The sequence below is a fragment of the Mastigoproctus giganteus genome, chromosome 11 (genome assembly GCF_048544385.1).
Source record: "Mastigoproctus giganteus isolate SK-2022 chromosome 11, ASM4854438v1, whole genome shotgun sequence".
NCBI lineage: Eukaryota > Metazoa > Arthropoda > Arachnida > Uropygi > Thelyphonidae > Mastigoproctus > Mastigoproctus giganteus.
In genome coordinates, this window is record NC_143585.1 from 117,191,135 (window position 1) to 117,212,161 (window position 21,027).

General features: G+C 34.0%; 1 protein-coding gene across 2 annotated transcripts in view; it reads right to left on the minus strand.

Annotated features, from left to right (window-relative positions):
- eIF3a (eukaryotic translation initiation factor 3 subunit a) overlaps positions 1-21,027 on the minus strand; it is a 399,865-nt gene that overhangs the window by 319,901 nt on the left and 58,937 nt on the right. The window contains exons 2-3 of one of the 2 annotated variants that reach the window (XM_090385009.1): positions 20,360-20,463; positions 15,771-15,979 (exon numbers count right to left, since the gene is read on the minus strand). In XM_090385009.1, coding sequence (XP_090241135.1) covers positions 15,771-15,979; positions 20,360-20,463 — 313 coding nt within the window. The remainder of the gene's footprint in view (positions 1-15,770; positions 15,980-20,359; positions 20,464-21,027) is intronic. The other variant, XM_090385008.1, reaches the window with a different exon arrangement.

The window sequence follows — 21,027 nt, forward strand, 5'->3', positions numbered from 1 at the left end:
TGTAATTTTAATAAAAGTTGGGATGGCTTTACAAATCCTTCTAAAAGGCTGAAATATAAAATTTCATGAAAATTCATTCACTGGAATTCAGTTATTATATACTGAACATAATAACAGAAAAAAATAAAATAAATGTAAAATACTTGCAGAATTGGTCCAATTATAATGAAATCTGGCTTGATAAATTTTTAAAATGCCCAATATAAGATATCATAAAAATCTGACCACTAGCACTTCAGTTGTTACGTGTAGACAGAAGGTCATGGTGGAGATGATAGGCACATTATGCAACATACGTGTTAATGTGCCTAAAAAACTAGCTGTTTCAGCAATATATATGATTCAGCAAATTTCCTTACCTTTCTTTTTTTTTTTTTTTTTTTTTTTTTTAGGAGCATTAGCAACTAAGGCCATATTGCTCTGGGGATATGGTGCTCATTCCCTGACCTTTCCACATCCTCCGTATTTGGTGGTCACAGGCTCAAACCCCAGTCTAATCAAGAAGTGTGTGCTCCTGTCCACCTGGCTACGGAGGCGCCTCCTTACCTACGCTAAATCTGACAAAACACAGTAGTATTAGTAGGGGCTTATAATGAAAGAAAGCTTATACAGTATAAACAAAAAAAATTAGAAAATTCCAATTTGACCCATCCATTTGCTCTAAATGTTTCTCCAGTTCTTTCTTGAATTTATTTAAGCCAACTTCCACACGACAGATGGATGTTTACAAATTTTCGAACATCTATTCTACAACTGTCTTTCTTCAATTTGAATTTATGTCCTCATCAGGTTTGTAATCTGCACTGAGCACTGAGCCTGCTCAGCCCATTCAAGGCCTTATACACTTCAATCAGATCACTTTGGAGGTGCCTACCTCCAGACACTGCAATTTGAAGAAATTAAGCCTTTCTTGGTAAGAGCATCCCTTTGTTCCCCCTCACCAATCTTGTTACTCTTCTCAATACTTGCTCTAGCAATGCTACATCCTTCCTAAAATGAGGCCTCCAGACCTGTATGTAAGACGTGGCATGACCAAAGGTGATTATCCCTTATAGAAAGGGATAATCACCTCCTTTTCCCTACTAGCAAAATTCCTAAATATAATTAATAAGACCCCATGAGCTGCTCTGGCAGCCAGCCTGCACTGCTCAGAAAACTTTGTATCAGACTGTACAATTACCCCAGATTTTTTTTCATTCTCTACAACCCTGAGTGCAATACCACACACACAGTTGGTACATTTCTCTGGGGTTACTTCTACCCATATGCAGTACTTTGCATTTGTCAATGTTCAACTCCAGTTGTCATTTCTCAGCCCATCTGCCCAGCTTTTCTAGATCCTGTTGCAGTAGCATACTATCATTACTAAGCCTGCCACCTTTTGTATCATCTGCAAACTTGGACATTAAGCCTGATATACCTTCATCAATATCATTGATTAAAGATACAAAACAACAATGGGCCCAACACCGAACCCTGGGAGACTTCACTAATAACATTAGTCCATGAAGAGCAATATCTATAGATTACCACTTTGTCTTCTTCCACTCAGCCATCCTTTTATCCATTATAGAAACTTCTCTTAATGCCATTCTGCTCCAATTTGTACAGTAATCTTCCATGTACAGCAGTATCAAAAGCCTGAAACCCAAGTATATACAGTCGAACTTCCCTATAACGAATTCGATAAATCCGGCGAAAAAATTCGTTATAGAGAAATTTCGTTATACAGAGAATATCTTTTTTATTAGAAATTGTTATCTAATTATAAAATGAAAACGAATCTACATTTATTTTTAATGTATTTTATTTCAAAAACACTTATTTAAATTACGTTTACACAATTTTCGCCCATAAATATCACAAATTAAAAAAATCTGTAATTTTCGTTTGCACAGTACAATTAAAAAATTGTCTGATTCTCAGAGAAAACCTCACATTTGTTCAGAGCATTAAAAACATTATTAGGAACATATTCACAAAATTAGACCCATACGCACCGTTTTAAAAGCGTTAATCATTTCTTCGCGAGTTGGCTTTTCTACGGGTTGTTCTGATGCGTCTTCAGCGTCATCGTTAATTTCTTCGTGATCAGGTCGCGTCTAACACTGTTCAGCAGTATTTCATCTTCATTTGGATATTTCATCTTCATTTGGATGTTCTGCTGTGATCTACATAAACATAACTATTCAGTGTTATTTCATTTTCAATGTTTCCAGACGATTCTAATAATGTCCAAAAGTTTTTCAGTTGTGAAAGGGGCAGTTCATCTTGTTCGTCCAGTCGTTGTTCGACTTCTGTATGCAATGCAAATCCCGCTTTCGAAAAACAATTTTGAATAGTGTATTCAGTGACATTGTTTGTCCAAACTTTTGCCAGTTCAGATATGCAATCTCTAAGGTTAATTGTAACCTCCAAGTTTCTATTTTCTGATAACGCATTGACAATCTTCATTATTATTCTCTTTCGATAATGAAATTAAAAACTTTTAATAATGCTTTGGTCCATTGGCTGGAGTTTTGACGTTACGTTTGGTGGTAAAAACAACTTCGCACTTTAAGTTTGGCAGGATGTGTCAGTTACTAACACGATTTTCCTTTTGTTATACGCTTGTCTAGTTTTAATATCCATTCTTCAAAAATATCACTTGTCATCCATGCTTTTTTATTAATAGGTGTAGTCAACTTCCAAAGATTTTGTGCCTCTAAAACATCTTGGGTTTTTTGATATTCCGATGACTAAAAGTCTTAATTTTTCACTTCCTATCATATTTGCTCCAACTAGCACAGTGATTCTTTCTTTGCTTTGTTTTCCGCCAAAAACATTTATCATCCTTAAAAGCAAGTGTTCTATTCGGTAATCATTTTTAAAGAATAAACCCATTTCGTCAGCATTAAAAACATCCTTACGCTCATATTCTTCCAAAATCTTCTTTAAAGTATTGTTCCTCCAACTGATCTTCTTCGCTTACATTAACACTTTCTCCACAAATAACCTTTTCCACAATTCTGTGGCGCTTCTTAAATTTATCTTAGCCACCCAGTGCTCGTATTAAATTCTGTATGTCCAAGGGACTGTGCAAATTTCAGAGCTTGTTGCTTAATTATTAGGCCCGATATTGGGATATTCTTTTCAGGTATCATTTGCATCCATTTTAGAACAGCTTTATCAACATCTTCATATATACACAACTTAATTCGCTTCTTGTCTGCTCCTCCTTCAATTGCATTTAAAATTGATTCTCGATTTTTTAAAAATCGTAGATAAACTGCTTGCAGTTGCCATATTTCTCCGCAACATCTTTTTTCTTAAAACCCTGGTCAATATCATAACAATCTTTGCTTTATCATTAATACTTAAATACTTTCTCTTCGACATTGTTTTCGCAATTATAAAAATTACTCTACTGCAGTTCTTGCCGAATACATACACCGCAAACTTCGCTAAGCTGGCCAGTAGTGAATTGTTAGTACCGCCTACTCAATGACGTTCGCTTGCCAATTCAACAGTATCACTCACTTTGAAGAAATACTGTATACGACTTGTGAATTTCTTTTATTCTGCTTTCATTCGCATATACACGAAAGAAAATTTATGATTAACGTATGCTGTATGTTACTTTTCAGAAAAAAAAAATACAAGAGCATATAGCCTATGTGATTGATGACGAACGAAATAAAAATAAAAAATTCATGAAAACCATCTACTGGGAGTCCAGTTAGACGAGAACGGACATACCACATAATGATTGACAGGAAGGTCACGTGGTACAGTTGAGAGGAGAAGCGAATGTCACTCAGTAGGCGTTACTAAAAACCGACTATGGTAGCATTCTATGTATTGCCGCCGCAGCACGCTTACTGCTAAAAGGCTTACCGCAGCGAATTTCACTTTCCCCTGAGCAAACATCAATTTACAAATCTACACTATTTATTGTAACATTTAAGACCACTTTTAAGAAAACCCATTTGGTTTAATAACTGTAACAAAAAGAAACAAAGACTCTCCTACGGGCGTCAATGGCCACAAGTGTTCACTAAAAGGATGATTATTTAATTCCAGATGCTAATGCGCAATTTCGGAAGGAAGGAGGCAGTATATTTGAGCGGCTGTTTAGCAGTAAATGCTTGAAAATCTTCAAAAATGCTTTTACTAATTTTTTAAAAATTCGTTATAGAGAGACTAACACTTCGTTATATGGGGTTAATTTTACATGTAATTTCGTTTCAAGGTGCAATGTTTTGCGAAAAAATTCGTAATATAGAGAAATTCGTTAAATAGAAGTTCGTAATAGAGAAGTTCCACTGTAATATCAAAATTATTTTTAAGGCCAGTTCCTTTGCGACCACATCATAGTATCAAATCAAATTTTTCAGGCAAGATTTCCCCTTAACAAACCCATGCTGTGTCTCAATTATTACTGCAGTCTTGTCTAGATGATTCTGCAATGCTTATTTAACCAGTTACTCCATTATTTTACCTGGAACAGAAGTCAAACTAACAGGTCTGTAATTACTCGCATCACCCTTTTGATCCCCTTTCTCAATTGGGGATACATTTTCACACCTCCGGGGACCTCCACCGAGTCCAAGGAGGCTCTCATAATCATGCCTAATGGTTTGCTTAATTCGCTTACCGCCTCCTTTAATATAACTGGATAGATTGCATCCACCTCAGATGCCTTTCTTATGTTTAACTTCAACTATTTCTCATCCACTTTGCTCTGTTAAAAATTCTTGCACCCTTTCCATTTAAGTGTATCCCATCCCTGTAGAAGCAGTCTCTCCTGTTAACAAGCACAGACCACACAAAAAAATTCTACCCCATGAGCCTTGCACAATATCTCCAGGGCCAAATTGACAAGACTTTCATTATATACTCTCTCCTATCGTGTATGGCAGAATTTCAGACACTTTAAATTTTAATCCTAACTAGCAACATTTTTTTTTTTTTTTTTTTTTTTTTTTTGAAGATTGACCTGCACTTGTTAAGTAAGTCTACAGATCTGGTACTCAATGTCATTAGTGCCAACACGTACAATGATATCACATCTTGTGCCCTTAAAATATCTGCTCTACAACATCATCAACTTGTGCCCCTGGCAGACATACCTTGGCCCTATTCCACCTATCCTTTTTGCACAATATATTTCCTGTTTCCCTTAACAACTGTGTCACCGACAATAACTAGCTCCTGTGGATCCAGCTTATTCTGCCTTGAAGGTTGCCTCTGTGTTGATTGTTGCAGAAGAGTGAGCTCTGGCATTGAGTTGGGCAGCTGAGAACTTGATGGGTCGCCCATTTTAATTCCTTTGAGGACATCTACCCTACTCCTCAAACTCTCACACGCACCCATCAGAATATTGAGCTGGCACCTAGATTCTTCACACTCTGCACCTAACACACACACAATGCCATCCTCCTTGGCTAGATCATGTGCTTTTCCAGAAAGGTCCCCATACATTTCACAAGTTGCACATTTTTTTAGACTGTGATGCATTGGAAAATCGGCCCTTTGGTTCTCCCCCTGAGCCACAGCACCCCCCCACCTATTGCTTTGCTTAATTCGCTTACCGCCTCCTTTAATATAGCACTGGTTCCGGGGCATAATTTCCGTTTAAATTCAATTTAATTTATCAATTCACAACACTATAATAAGCTACCGTATTCCTAAATGCAGTGATACATATTACTTTTTACGTAAGTTAACTTATTGACATAAGTTAAACATAAAACTTGAAAATATCAAGTTTTATGTTTAACTTACGCTATCAAGTTCGAGATATACACCACACTATACTCTACGATCCAATGTACTATAACATTGGCGGCAAGTTTTGAATGGATAAAGGTTCTAGATATATTAAGTGCTTTCTTGAATCACATGCCTTTACTACTACTACGAACTTTGTTTGGAGCTAACAGACATTCAGCTGCTGTAAGGACACACACACACACACACACACACACACACACACACACACACACACACACCTTAGGAATTCACAATAGAAAGTAAGCTGGCCTAAATTAAGTCCATAATTTAATAAATTTATTTAGTCATACAGCTTCTGCTATGAGTGTATTATTACATATTTGAAGTCTGATCATAAAACTTCACTGAATTGTATTGACATACAAATCACTTTGATGGCACAGTGCGTAAACTTCCCTTTTATTTTTATTACCCTTTAACCATACGTACAAAAGAGCTTATACATTAAAGTTTTATTGCATCAACTCGTTTTGACATTCATGAGCTCCGTACTTGTCTCTCATTGGCCTTTTTTTTTGCAAACCAACAGGAAAGGGTAATGCTTTTGCTTGTTTTTCTAGACTACTGGTAATGTAAGTCTGAGTTGAAAACAATTTATTTTCTTTGATAATAAATCTTTAATTATATTAGTTTTAAATAAGAACTTAAAGGGGGGGGGGAGATAATACTAAAGTTCTTATTAAGAACTTAAGTTTTTTTTTTAACCATTACTGCTTCTAATTGAGAGGGTATTCTTTGTAAAGAAAAATGTACAAATTTTATAAAAATTACAAGTTTAACAGTTTTACTATTTTTTTGCAACAAGAAAAAGATTGACATAAATGTTTGTTTTGTCTTTTTTTCCAAAAATAATAAATACTAAATAACTTAGTCACTTGAGAAGATAAAAATACCCCATGTTTACCTTGCTTGTTAGTGTTGTTAAGTTCATACAACACAGATTTCCCAAAAGCCAATATCAAATAAACTTACACTTTCACACTGGATGGTCTGTTCATAATTAAACTGTGTGAAAATTAAAAGCTTGAAAGAAATATTTGTGATTAACCTTTTCAGCAGTACATACTTAGATCAATATCTTGAATGCTGCTTCAAACATTACAATCTTTTAACATACAAATCTCTTGTCCAACTAATTGTAGACAATTTTAATAGACAATTTTAACATGAAAATAGCTTTGAAAATCTGAAATCACACCTGTTGACCTCATTTGGACTTACAAAAAGCCAAAATTAAAAATCCGTTATTCAGATCCAAAATTTGATAAAACCGAATCAAGGCATAAATAAATGTGGATTGTTACTTTTTTGATGAAAAGGCAGTCAGTTGTGCTATAATGTGGTACATGCTTTCCTAAAAATCTCCGCATTGTGGTATTTTGCACATTAAAAACAACAGGGCTTACGAGAAAAAAGGGGATAGGGGCAGAGCACTCAAAAAAAAAAAAAAAAAGTTGTCTGGTAAGTAAAACTGAAAAAATTTAGAAATCCAATAAAATTGATAACACAAGTTTAAACATCTTAGATTTCTAATAAATAAATAAATATTACAGTAAATATAGAACTTTACTTTGACAAGATATGAAGTTTGTTTGACTGACATTTCTGTTCAACTAACATTTTTTTTTTTTTCTCCTTGTTTTTTTTTGGATTGTAAAATTTAAAAAAGTAAAAAAGATAAGCAATCAATAATGATGAACAAGGGATGCACAATTTGCACAAGTGAGACAAGTTTACAAAGCTTAAAAAATGGGAATGAAGAGAAGATCTGAAAACTTGTGTTTTATATGGCTGAAAATTTCATGGAACATTTCACCAAATTAACTTAAAAACCCACACATTTCCAGCTATCGGTATTATTGCAAATACAGTAAGATCAAGTTTACTACCTGTTTATAATTAGATTTCACTCACTGAAAAGCCCAATAAACTGGGAACTGCAAATTGTTTTTACTGTTTTATGGTAGTGACCTCCAGAAATGTGCTCCCCTGCTCACGCTATCACGTCTCATGAAATTTCTCTTCGAACAGAAAAGTGAGCACCTGAAAACGAGTTGCTCTACAATATCAAGTGTCATCTTGTTAATACGGCGAATGATAACAGTGCGTCTCCAACCAATACAGCTACAGTAAATGGGAAATATAGCTCTCACACATTTGAGATTTTTTTAAGCTTCGTAAGCTTAAAAAATGCGTTTTTTTAAGTTCACCAAGTGAACACAAAACCGGGCTCGTGCCCAATTTCGCAGACGAAATCATGCATGAGCCAACGCGAAAATCGCATTATTCCCTAATATATCAGTTGTGTTAGAACAAATTCACATTATAGCAGAACTGATTATATTACTCCATCAAAAGAGTAACAATTGGTTTTATTTATGGTTATTTATTTATTTTATATATATATATATTTTTTTTTTTTCATTTTTGACAACTTTACATTAGTGTTTGGTAATAATATCAGAATAAGAACGTATAATTATTTTAAATCATTTACGTACATTTTCATTTTTAAAAAATTTCAAAGTTATATAAAAAAATTTAATCCACAGAAATTCATTGAGAGGGACTTACACGCATATACAAGATAGTATGAATCAGAGCTGTACTACTCAATATGTTCTACTTTGATAATAATATTAGTAAAATAATAAGAGGAGTTTACCTCAATATAGTGCGTAGAACACTTCCGTATGATACCCTCCAGAAATTAAAACAAAAAACGAAAAAATTGACAACTTAAAACGGAAAAAAACTTTCGTTTTTTCCGTTTTAATTTCTGGAGGGCATCATACGGAAGTGTTCTACGCACTATATTGAGGTAAACTCCTCTTATTATTTTATTAACACATATACAAGACACACACACTGATAAAAAATTACCTATACACACACAGGTTATCTTAAAAGTAATGCACAAAAGCAATTAATTTAAAATAAATTCATGTTACAATAATTTACATTAAAAACCTTCAATGTAGTTCTCCTTCATGCCTTATGAATGCTTCCCAATGTTCACATAATTCTTGTGTGCTGTTTAACTGTCTGCTAAAGTTAAGCTGTCTGATACATTGGATCACTGCTGCACTCAATACGTCTAAAGACAGAAATCTTTGTCCCTGCAACAATTCCTTGAATTTGGGGAAGAGACCGTAAGCAAAACTCATATCAAACAACAATGAGAGTGGAGTAGTGTTTCCAACTTGTAATCAGTGGAAACAAGCTATACAGACTATGATATGAGACCTTCCATTGTCAGCATAAAAAGTACAGCAGTTTCCAACATCTGTTGACCGCTTCTGACAAATTTTTGGATATAATTTCAGACTAATGTTGCATAGTAGTCGCTGATTACTGATCTTCCAAGTGGCATATGTTCAGTGGCAATAATGCCCTCATAATTATAGGCATTACGCCCATTTCTTTCACCTCTGATTGTTGCTGGTGACATTTAGAGGGGTGTAGAAAACATGGATGCTTCCACTGATCTGATTGTGACTTCACATTCAAAGTTGCATGTCCGTGTCACAGCAATTGTAACAATATATTATAAAAATTCTTCATCTTTTTGTCAGTAACAGGTGACTAAATACAAAGCAATTTTTATTTATGTTTTGCTTATTGTCCATTTTTGGAACTCCCCTGTTAAAATATGGTGAACAAATTATTTTGATATTCCAGATTCACTAGCCATTTCTCCACAGGTCATAATTCTGTCTTCCTCCAAAATGGTGGTAATAATGACTGCCGATATTTATCCATAGATGTCCTTGGTCTACCTGGGCACTGGTCTGACAGCGATGAAACCTTTGAGACCATTGTAATCAGGATACAATGTGCTGACTACACTCTTTATGCAACAACTGATAAATTTGTCTTGCAGTTTAGTCACAAAGTTAAAAGATCTTTTGATCTGAAACTGTAATCTGATCTGAAGCAATATCACATCCATTTTTAAAAGTCTCTAAATAAACATCAAAGCAGGAACTCTGTTCTAGGCACACTAATATTGAAGTTCAAATTATTATCTGAATAAATATCTATTGTTCAAAGCATATGGAGTAAAAAGCACATGCACAGTGTGCATTACTTTTTGGGATAACCCTCATATTAAATTAAATATTACCATCATATTGAAGTAGCACATACTGAAAAACACACAAGATGGAAAATTACCAGGTCGCTATAACAACAAATGCACAAACTAATGTAACTCCATATAAACAATATATTTTCACAAATTAACAATATTTTAATATTTATTTCTCTCCTAATCAAATAAAAATGGTTAAATTTTGCTATAACAGTGTTTCCAACGAACAGAATCGAAATGTGTTATGTCAACCTAACTCATCATCTAGGAACTGCAGGACTAAAATAGATTTGGTAAGAGTCAACGAAGCTTCAAAAAAAGAAAGTCACCCTTCTTTTACTCAAACATTTTTAAAAATGTTAGTATCCCTGATAATTTTTTTATGAAAGACCCAAACACGAAAGGTATCAAAACCTACAGTACTTAGCACTGTGTATGGATTGAAGGAGACTGGGAGAAATGCCAGAAAGCCTCCAGTAAGTAAGGTGGGGTATTGCACCAGTTGATAAGAGTTATCTACCACCAAGTTGTTAGTATTACATTACTATTATATGATAGCATTATATTATATTAGTATTAGTTAATAAGCATAAGAGTAGTGAAGCTTCCATTCCAAACCATTCACATGTCACTAATCTCTCAATGTATAGAAGACCAACTTTCAGTATTGTCTAAAAGCTAAACTATAATTTGCCTCCATGCATTTTACAAAGAAACAGCTTGTTGATATCAAATTTGACCTTCATAAAAATACAATTATACATAAGGTTATTATTGCAAGGATTCAATTATTCAACAAATAAACTAAGTTGTAAATACATCAAAATTTCCACACCACCTTAAATTAAGTAAAAATGAATATTCTGCACTATATAACCTCCAACAAAATCATAATATTATTATACAACAAGCAGATAAAGGTGATACAGTCGTTATATTAGATAAGCAAGATTACATAAATTAAATTTAAATGCCATAATTTCAGATACTTCAACATATCAAGAAATCACCCCCGAATTATTTTCTAACTTAGTTAATCAATATAATAAGTCACTAACTTTGTACCAGAAAAATGAATACATTACCAGTATTCTCAACTACAGGAGTGAAAAGCAAGGATACTACAATGTTACAAGGATATTACAATATTCTTACATTTTTGGCCAAGTTAAATTAACACAAGGCAAGTTTTCCTATTTGTTCCATTTTCTCTTATAAGAATTCAGCTTTTTTTCATTAGCTACACACCTGTATAATATTGTAAAAACATTCGGACAAGCTATTAGATCAGGTATAAAAAAAAATTCGGATGAATTATTTAATAACTTAAAAGATAAAAAACTTAACAATAATGATATATTATTTTCACTCGATGTTACCTCGTTATATACAAACATGACTATAGATTATACTTTAGATATTGTTTGGGAGACATTGACTCCAATCTTAAAAAAAAAAACACACCAAACTACAAACAAAAGTAATTTTCGATTTAATTAAGCTTTTAATAGAGGCTAATTCCATTATTTTTTTTAAAACAGTCTATATACAGATTTTCAGTTTACCTATGGGTTTGAATCTTAGTGGTCTAATGTCTGCAATCTACCTCTCTAAAACTTAACCATTACATTTAACACCTTTTCTTCCTTGGGTTAGGTGTTGCGGAAGATACCTTGATGACATACTTTGTATTACAGATTCATTAGTATTAAACAGAGCAATGATACTCAATACGTTCTATTTCAATATTTGTAGAAGAATAAGAGAAATTTATCTCAATATGATACATAGAACCTTCCATATGACACTCTCCAGAAATTAAAAAGAATATTTTTGCGTTAATTTTAAATTCTTTTTAATTTCTGGAGAGTGTCATACGGAAGGTTCTATGTATCATATTGAGGAAATTTCTCTAATTCTTTTACAGATATTAGATTCATGCACTATCCAGGATATCTCGTACACTTTTAATAACGTATATTCTAGACTATGTTTCACATTAGAAACTGAAGACATTGATAAAAAATTAATTTTTTTTTAAATTTTACTCTCACACATGATATGGATGATATTCAGTTTAATCTATACAGGATACCAACTAATACCAGTATATTTTTTGCATTAAAATAATTGTTTTGTTGTTGTTTGCAGGTTTGTTTGTTGTTTGGTTTTTAGGAGCATTAGCAACTAAGGCCATATTGCTCCGGGATATGCGGTGGTCATTCCCTGACCTTTCCGCATCCTCCGTATTTGGTGGTGACGGGCTCGAACCCCGGTCTAATCAAGAAGCGTGTGCTACGCACTGCTGCTCCTTCCCACCTGGCTACGGAGGCGCCATTGTTTGCAGGATTAGCAACTAAGGCCATATTGCTCCGGGGATAGGCAGTGGTCATTCCCTGACCTTTCCACATTCTCCGTATTTGGTGGTGACAGGCTCGAACCCCAGGCTAATCAAGAAGTGTGTGCTATACACTGCTGCTCCTGCCCACGGAGGCACCATTATTATTATTAAAATAATTACCATCCTTTCACTTATAAAAGAACGATAATCCTAAATCAGTTTCTTAATGCATATAAATACCCCACATAGCACTGATAACTGGTACTGAAACTGTGCTGATTGAGGCATAATTATAATTGGTTTTAACTGGATGCATACCAGAGAAACAGTCTATAAACAAATTATAATAAATCTATAAACAATTTATGCTTGAAAGCCAATTAAAAGGATTTGAAATAAAAAATATTGCAAAAATTTTATTAATAAAAAGGTAACATCATAAAAGAGGAGAAAAAAGCTTTTTTATTTAGGTATTTCAATAATTAAGTCTGGTGAAGTCGTCTCTTCTTTTTCTCGGCATACAAGTTTTTGTAGCATTGAATCCCATCTTGCAAAATTTGCCGTATCTTGATGCTACATTCTCTATTCATAATCGCCTTGCAGGCCATGTCAACCCCATGAAAAACTTTCTCCAATTCTTCTGTTGAAAATTCTTTTGGTGCCACTTCAGAATTGTTTTCCTCTTCTTCATATGCAGTTTGCTCGTCAATTTAAAGGAGAGTTGCATCATCTAAATCATTCAGATGTGAGTCAATGCAGTCAAGAACATTGGCAGCGTCAAAAGTTTCGAATCCAAGTCTTTTCTGATCTTCACAATGTCTTCAGCAATTGTCTGAACATGCTATTCAGAGCCAGTGAAATCATTTGTCAAACAGAGCGCACGTTGTTGGCAGCAATTTTTATCCAAAATGCAAATTTATTTAATTGCATTCCTGATGTTATATTTTTTCCAAAATGTTTGTAAAGATGATCACACACCTGTTGAAGCTTTAATCATTTGAGAAAAAGTTCTGGAACTCCATCCCTTCATCCTTGCAGTAACATTCAACCATTGGACAAAAATAATTTGTGATCCATTCTGTAATGTGGCCTCCTTGGCCACATTACGAGATGTGAGACTACCTTCAATGTGGCAATTACGCCATGATCCATGGGTTGTAAGAGAGATGTTGTATTGGGTGGAAGAAAGCATATTTTTACATTTTTATTGAGATCAGAAATTTCAGGTGGATGCCTAGTGCAATATCTAAAAGCAACAAAATCTGAAACTCCATCCCTTCATCCTTGCAGTAATATTCAACCATTGGACAAAAATAATTTGTGATCCATTCTGTAATGTGGCCTCCTTGGCCACATTACGAGATGTGAGACTACTTGGAATACCTGAACATGGTATCCCAAGTAGTCTCGCAGTTGCATTATGTAGTGGAAATATAACATCCTTATCTTTAAAACCAACTGTTCCATAAAACACCAATGAGACACAATGGACCTCCACCTGTCTGTCTGCACTGCACAGAGAACTCATATCTGCCTGAATCATAATCCCCAAATCCCTTACTTCCTGATTTTAATTTTATAGTATACTTGTATTACTTAATATTTCAATCATACTACTCATGGAAGTGCAGAAACGTACACATTTGAATTGACCATGGTTTTAGCTCACGACTATTCAGTGCAGTAATTACTTTTGCTTGTCAAAATAATTAGTTGTAAATGCCTCCAACTTAAGTCACCGCATAAAACCAATGTTATTTACTAGCAAAAAACTGAACAATAAAAACCAAGCAACTCCAATAGCAAGGAGGGCGCTTAATTCCCTTTTCAGCCATTTCGCAGCCATAAAATTAAGTTTCATAATTTCCACTGATTTTTGGCCAAAAATCAAAAAACACTGCACACCTTTCCAGGATTTTCTCCTCCCTGATTGTCCAGAATGTGGACACGCTTATACATGTCCCTTTTTTAGGTTTGTTAGCACGTATGCATAAAGTATCTATTTGACTTCACCATACCTGTCCATCTGTCCACACATAACTGAACTCCACTATATGGATTTTCATGAAATTTTACATTTGGCTCTTTTGGAATGATTTGTAGAGCCAGCTCTTTTGGAATGATTTGTAGAGCCAGCTCTTTTGGAATGATTTGTAGAGCCATCAAATATGTCATTAAGATTAGACTAATAGAATTGCAACTTCCCCCCCACTCATACATATCACATAAGTTATTCATTTTTGCAGTTGAAGCACTGGATATTATGTTTGTTGCTATGCACTAACTGGAGGAATGAATTATCATGAATTATTATTCATGACAATTCATAAATCATGAATTATTATTATTTGCTTTTACATTACTGCATATGGGTAGAAGTAACCCGAGAGAAAAGTACCAACTGTGTGGAACTACACTTAAGGTGGTAGAAAATGAAAGACCTGGGAGTAATTGTGCAGTCAGATATGAAGTTTTCTGAGCAATGCAGACAGGCTGCCAGGGCAGGTCATGGGGTTTTGTCAATGATATATAGGAATTTTGCTAGTAGGGAAAAGAAGGTGATTGTCCCTCTGTATAAGGCAATGGTCAGGCCACAACTTGAGTACTGCGTACAGGTCTGGATGCCTCATTTTAGGAAGGATGCAGATTTACTTGAGCGTGTACAGAGAAGGGCAACAAGATTGGTGAGGGGAATGAAGGGATCATCTTACCAAGAGAGGCTTAAGTTCTGCAGAGAGGCTTAAGTTGAGCACGCTGAATTCTGATGGGATCCTTCCCCTTGTTCAGATTACGAACCTAAGGGGGCATAAATTCAAATTAAGAAAAGACAGATGTAGAATAGATGTGCGGAAATTTGCCTTTAGCCCAGCGGGTGGTTAATTGCTGGAACAAACTTCCATCTGTCATTGTGGAAGTTGATAGGTTGAATAAATTTAAGGAGGAACTGGACAGGCATTTGGAGGGAATGCTGTGATTTTTTTTTTGGCTGATGCTGCATAAGCTCATACACTTGCTTTCTTGCAACACATGCCATGACTACTACTACTATTAATCACAGCAGAAATGTTAAAATGAATGTTACAAATGTGTGTTAGATTTCAATGCTATGAAAATCAAAAAAAAATATATATATATAAATATATATATATATATAAAGTAAATTGCATTACAAAAAGCTGACAGTATATTATGCTTAATTTTTTAAAACCACCGAACTGAACTATATGTTGTATTTCATGCACTGCTGATTATAAAGTATTACAAGATGTGGAGTGAACAATATGTTGAAAGTTAGGTGCAGTGAAGTGAAAACAATCACTTTTTTAATTATTAGTTAATTAATAATTAATTAGTAACAAGATAGTTTACTTTTTGCTTCAATCAATTAGAGAAAATGAAAAAATTATTTATTGCAATTTTTTAAATGTAACTCACTATTTACATTAACTTGTTCTGTATTGTTAGGCAGCTTAGCAATTCACTTAAGAATATTAAATAAAATTTCAGCATAAACCAGGAAAAAATAAATCGAAAATTAAAAAAAAAGGCAAAATAACAAACCTTTGGATTTCTTCTGGTGTAATATTTTTCTTCTGTTCACGTGAAAGATAGAATAGACGAAAAAGAGCAGATGCATGGAAAAGATAATTTCCAGCCTTCCAAAATACAAGAGCTAGCTTCTGATAGTAATTTGCCATTAACTGAGCTTTTGGAGGTTTCTTGGATAATGTCATCAAACCATGAATATCTTCAATAGCTTTATACGCTTCCTTAAGATAAGTTTTTAAAATTTTTTTAGGAAATTATTTGATTAAAATAAAAAAGAAGAAAATTTCTGTATGTGTGTGTGTGTGTGTGTGTATATATATATATATATATATATATATATTTTATAATGAAACACCAAATGAAAAAACTTTAATAATAAAGGTAAATTATAAAACTAGTGTTTTTCACATAAAAATTTAAAAAATATTTATATATATGTTGAAACAAATTTTCCCATAGAAATAAATTTTCAGACTAAAGATCCAATATATAAATTTTTATTAATAGCAATACAAATAGAATATTCAATAAACTACAAATAATATTAAAGAGTGTAATAGGGCTTATTACACAATGAGCCTAATACTATTTTCAAAATCACCAAACCCATTCAGTTGCATCTATCTCCAGTGTGTGCACTGTGATCTTACACAACAGTACAACTGTTGTATAAGTTCTCAGTGCATACACATGCAAAAATGCATCTCTAAATACCCCAAACTGTCAATAAAAATATGCAATATAAAAGAAGGTAATAAAATAAGTTCACAGCCAATAGTCAAATACTCAGCTTTCACATGCAACATGAAATTCAAATTATTAATGCCAATGAAGCTTATTGCTCATGTCTACCTGTGCATTTATCTACAGAAGTTTGTGTGTTCACAAGATACATAGTATGAAGGTAAAAACACAGAATAATTAGGAAAGCTATTTTCCCTGCCTGAGAGTAGCTAATTATAGCCTCAACTGCAGAAGACTTTTAAAAAAAACTCACCCAGTCACTGATGGAAATCAAATCTGTACCTCCCTAAATGAATGGCAGACAGTACCATATCATGCCAACTAAGCTACCAATGAAGGACTACCAACTAAGCTACCATGAAGAATGGCTGATAACACATACTGTGTTATCAGCAATTCTAAAAGGTGTGAAAGAATAGCGAAACACATTAAAAAAGGCTGAAACTGACAAATATTAAGTCACATGTCCATCTTAAGATGGGAAAGACAATACTGAACAATTGGGAGAGGGGGTATCAACAGGAATGCATACTACTAAAAGTGTATGCAAAGCATTAACTTTCTTACTTTTTAGTAGCTTACTACAAGAAAGTTTAACAATCTGGCATGATCAATATATACTTTAAAGTTGCATGCATGCAAGGAGAATTCAATGCTTATGTAGTTTAAAGACAAACTCAACTTGCACTTTTGCTATCACAGATGAGCTTGCAGGCAAGTTTGACCTGTGCTTTTGCTATCAGATTAAGCTTAAACACAAATTCAATATGTGATACTTTACACACAGGTTTCTGAGTTATGATGGTGCTGCTGCTTATATAGACCTGGCTTGGAAAAAGATCTTGCACACAATGTTGTTTTATTCATTTATTGATGTGTTATTTCTTTTAATTACAGACACAATATGATGGTAAGTGAAGAAAACCAGTGAAATGTTAGTTTGACAAAACTCCTGCATGCTAACTATGCATGAAATGATAAACTATTATTTTACTGCAAAAGCTAGCCAGAATAACATGGGTGGTCAGAGATAAAACTGTGTTAAACTCTATATCATTTATAAATAATACAAATATCATTTATCAAAAATTAAAAAAAAGATCAATCAACCAAATTTATAAACGATATAGAAAAAGTTTCAGTTTTAACCATCCCTTTGCTAATCTTCCCAATCAGTTTTCACAGTAAATTAATAGTCCTACCATTTCATGCACAATTAGAGGTTGACTCTTCCTCTGATGTTTAACAATGATCAACTATTCCTCCTGCAGATTAATACACACATTTCAGTAAACCTGCATTTCACTGGTTTTCTCCACTTACCATCATATTGGATGTTTAGTTAATAAAATAGAGTAAAATATCAATAAATAACCAAAACTGCCATGTCTAAATAATCTCTTACCAACTATATTGCTATCAAAAAGTCATTTCTGCAACAAAACGATCAGGCCAACTTATCAATTAAACTTCCTTCTAGCAGGCTCCTTCAAACATGCAAAACATTAGTTATAAATGTTTCTGAAATTCCTATCAACAGTAAATGCACACGTCCTGTTGTCTTCTTCTCCATTTGGACATTAACCAATATGTCCTTACCATCTGCTAATTTAAAGAGAGACACGATTTAGCACATGCCGAATAAGCCTTTTTAACATTTCCCACTATTCCATCACATCTTTTACGCTGAACATACCACTAAAGATGGATTAAAGAAAAAAATAGGTGGATAAACCGACGTCTTCCTTGGATGGCGATAAGGATTCCTTATGGGCACAATGTGCAATTTTGCAAAGAATTATGTTGAATCAAAAAGCAAAAGAACCTGGTGTGCAGAATAATTGTAGTTCTATAGCTCACAGTAATTTAAATATGGAATCTCGGAACAAAGATGTTAAACAGAAAATTATAGCTACGGTAACACAGGATAACATCGATAGGAAGATTATTGATAATATTGCTGTCTCTCTGCAATATGCATGAGGATAGAAGAGAGGTTGATTGCTTTAGAAAAATCAACAGCCTGAATAAAACAGATTTTAATTAAATAAGACAAACGTACTGTCTTACGTTTGTCTTCCAGAAAAGTCTGGTAGCTTACAGTCCTCCTTTAAGATTATGGCAATTATCACCTCTGCACTTAGAACCTAAGAAGACTCATAGAGATCAATAAAAAGTTATTTCCATATTGAAGTGATTTCTCAGAATTAGGATGTTATGCAATGAATTGGTATTACTTATAGAACAATCCTATACCAGACCTCAAATGCAGACCAATCACTTCTCTCATTGTGAAGCTATTTGGCCTTACACTAATTAGGACTTGTGATTTCTATATATTATGAAATTTTGTGATTCAACTGAGGCCTGAATTTAGGCTATGACGTGGCCGAGTGATCAGGAGAAAGAGTGCAGTGGCACGTGCTCTCTGAGTGGACCGGGCTTCAAGCCTGTGACTACTAAATACGATAAAAAGTTTGCATTGATATTGGGTGAAGGAAACACAAAAATAAACCCAAGAGCATCAGGCCTGGCATAGTGATTGTAAAAATTCGGCTGGACATATTAACGTGGAGGAACAACAGGGTCTAGAAAATTTGGGCAGATGGGCTGAAAAGTGGCAACTGAAGTTTAAATTGACAAATGCACAAAGTACTGAATATGGATAGAAGTAACCCCAGAGATGGGGTTACTTTTATACCAATTGTATGGTACTGAAAAAGATATGGGAATAATTGTACAGTCTAAGTCAGATATGAAGTTTTCTGAGCAATGCAGACAGGCTGCCAAAGCAAGTTATGGGGTATTATCAATGATATACAGGAATTTTGCTAGTAGAGAAAAGTAAGTGATCCCTTTGTATAAGGCAATGGTCAGGCTGTCTTGAGTACTATGTACACGTCTTAAGGCCTCCAGGTGTGTACTGTGTACACGTCTGGAAGCCTTAATTTAGGAAGGATGTAGAGTTGCTTGAACGTGTACAGAGAAGGGCAACAAACGGGTCCTCTTACCAAGAAAGGTTTAACTTCTGCAAATTGTAGTGGCTGGAAACTATGTACCTGTGAGGTGATCTGATTGAGGTGTATAAGGCCTTGAATGGGTTGAGCATGGTGAATTCTGATGGGATTCTTCCACTTGCTCAGATTATGAACCTGAAAAGGCATAAATTCGAATTGAGGAAAGACAGTTGTAGAATAGATGTGTGGAAATTTGCCTTTAGCCAGTCGGTGGTTAATTGCTGGAACAAACTTATCTGTCATTGTGGAAGTTGATATTTTGAATAAATTCAAGGAGGAACTGGACTAACTTTTTTCAGCTGATGCTACATAAGCTCATGCACTTGCTTTCTTGCATCACATGCCTCCATTACTATTATGTCGCTGACCCATAACCGGAACAAACAGTGGGGATCATTTTTTTTTTTTTAACTGGAGCTTAAAACTGATTTTGAAATTGCATGACATAGGTATCCCAAAATGTTACAGTGGGATTGGATTATGAAATTTATTCTGAGGCAACATAGGATTTTGCAGTAGAGATTTGGTATTGACATATCATAAGATATTGGTTGGATAAAGATTCTCTTCAGTGGTCTCAATTTATTATTCGAGCAAAATTTAAGTGGAGTGAGTTTTTATTTGAATATAACGATCTGTATTCGGATCTGTGAATTGGATTAACAAATGATCTGGACTTTATTTTGATTCACTTATTGGATGTTAGTATTTTCATGACCTGAGTGTTCTAGGATCTCTGAAATGGATATATAATGAGCCAGCCTTTAATTTGATACATTATTGCACAATAAATCTTTGTATATTTTAAATCTGTATGATAATGTTTGTAAGATATTGTACCTCATTCTCTGCATTTTCTGTATGATGTTCTAAATCTTGATCTGTATGATACTGTCTAACGTATGGTGAGGTTTCTAAAAGTTGGCAGGGACTGCCTGGTACAGCTAATAAAAGATAAAATAAAATGATGACAACATAAGAAAGGATACAGCTATCAACTGCAAACATAACTTAATGCTTTTATATGGTTCTTTTGTTTTGCATGTTTTTGTTGGCAAGCTGGAGCAGTCAGAAATGCATCTTTGCATGCCTTAAAGAGTTCATTTTAATTTTCTTTTTTGGTTCCATTTCCTTCAAATTCATTATCAGACAATTCACAAAGTAAGTTTGGGTATTTCAAGTTCAACTGTAATATATAATTAGTACTGAAAAGTCCAAAATACAATTTTAGGGTCATACAGATATTCAGAAAAATGAGTTTCTCTAAAAGTTGAACAATTTAGAAGTACAAAAAAATAATTACATATTCTTAGTATTTAGGTTTAAGTAAACTGGCATGGAAAATTTCCATATAAACTGCACTAATGTCAATCTATTACATTCTTTTGCCAAACTATAACTCAGGAGTTTTGCTGTCTGTCTATGAGAAGTGACAGGATTTCCTACCACAACTTGTCATTCTAGACTTACTCAAGCACACAATGAATCACAAAAAGAAATTCATGGAC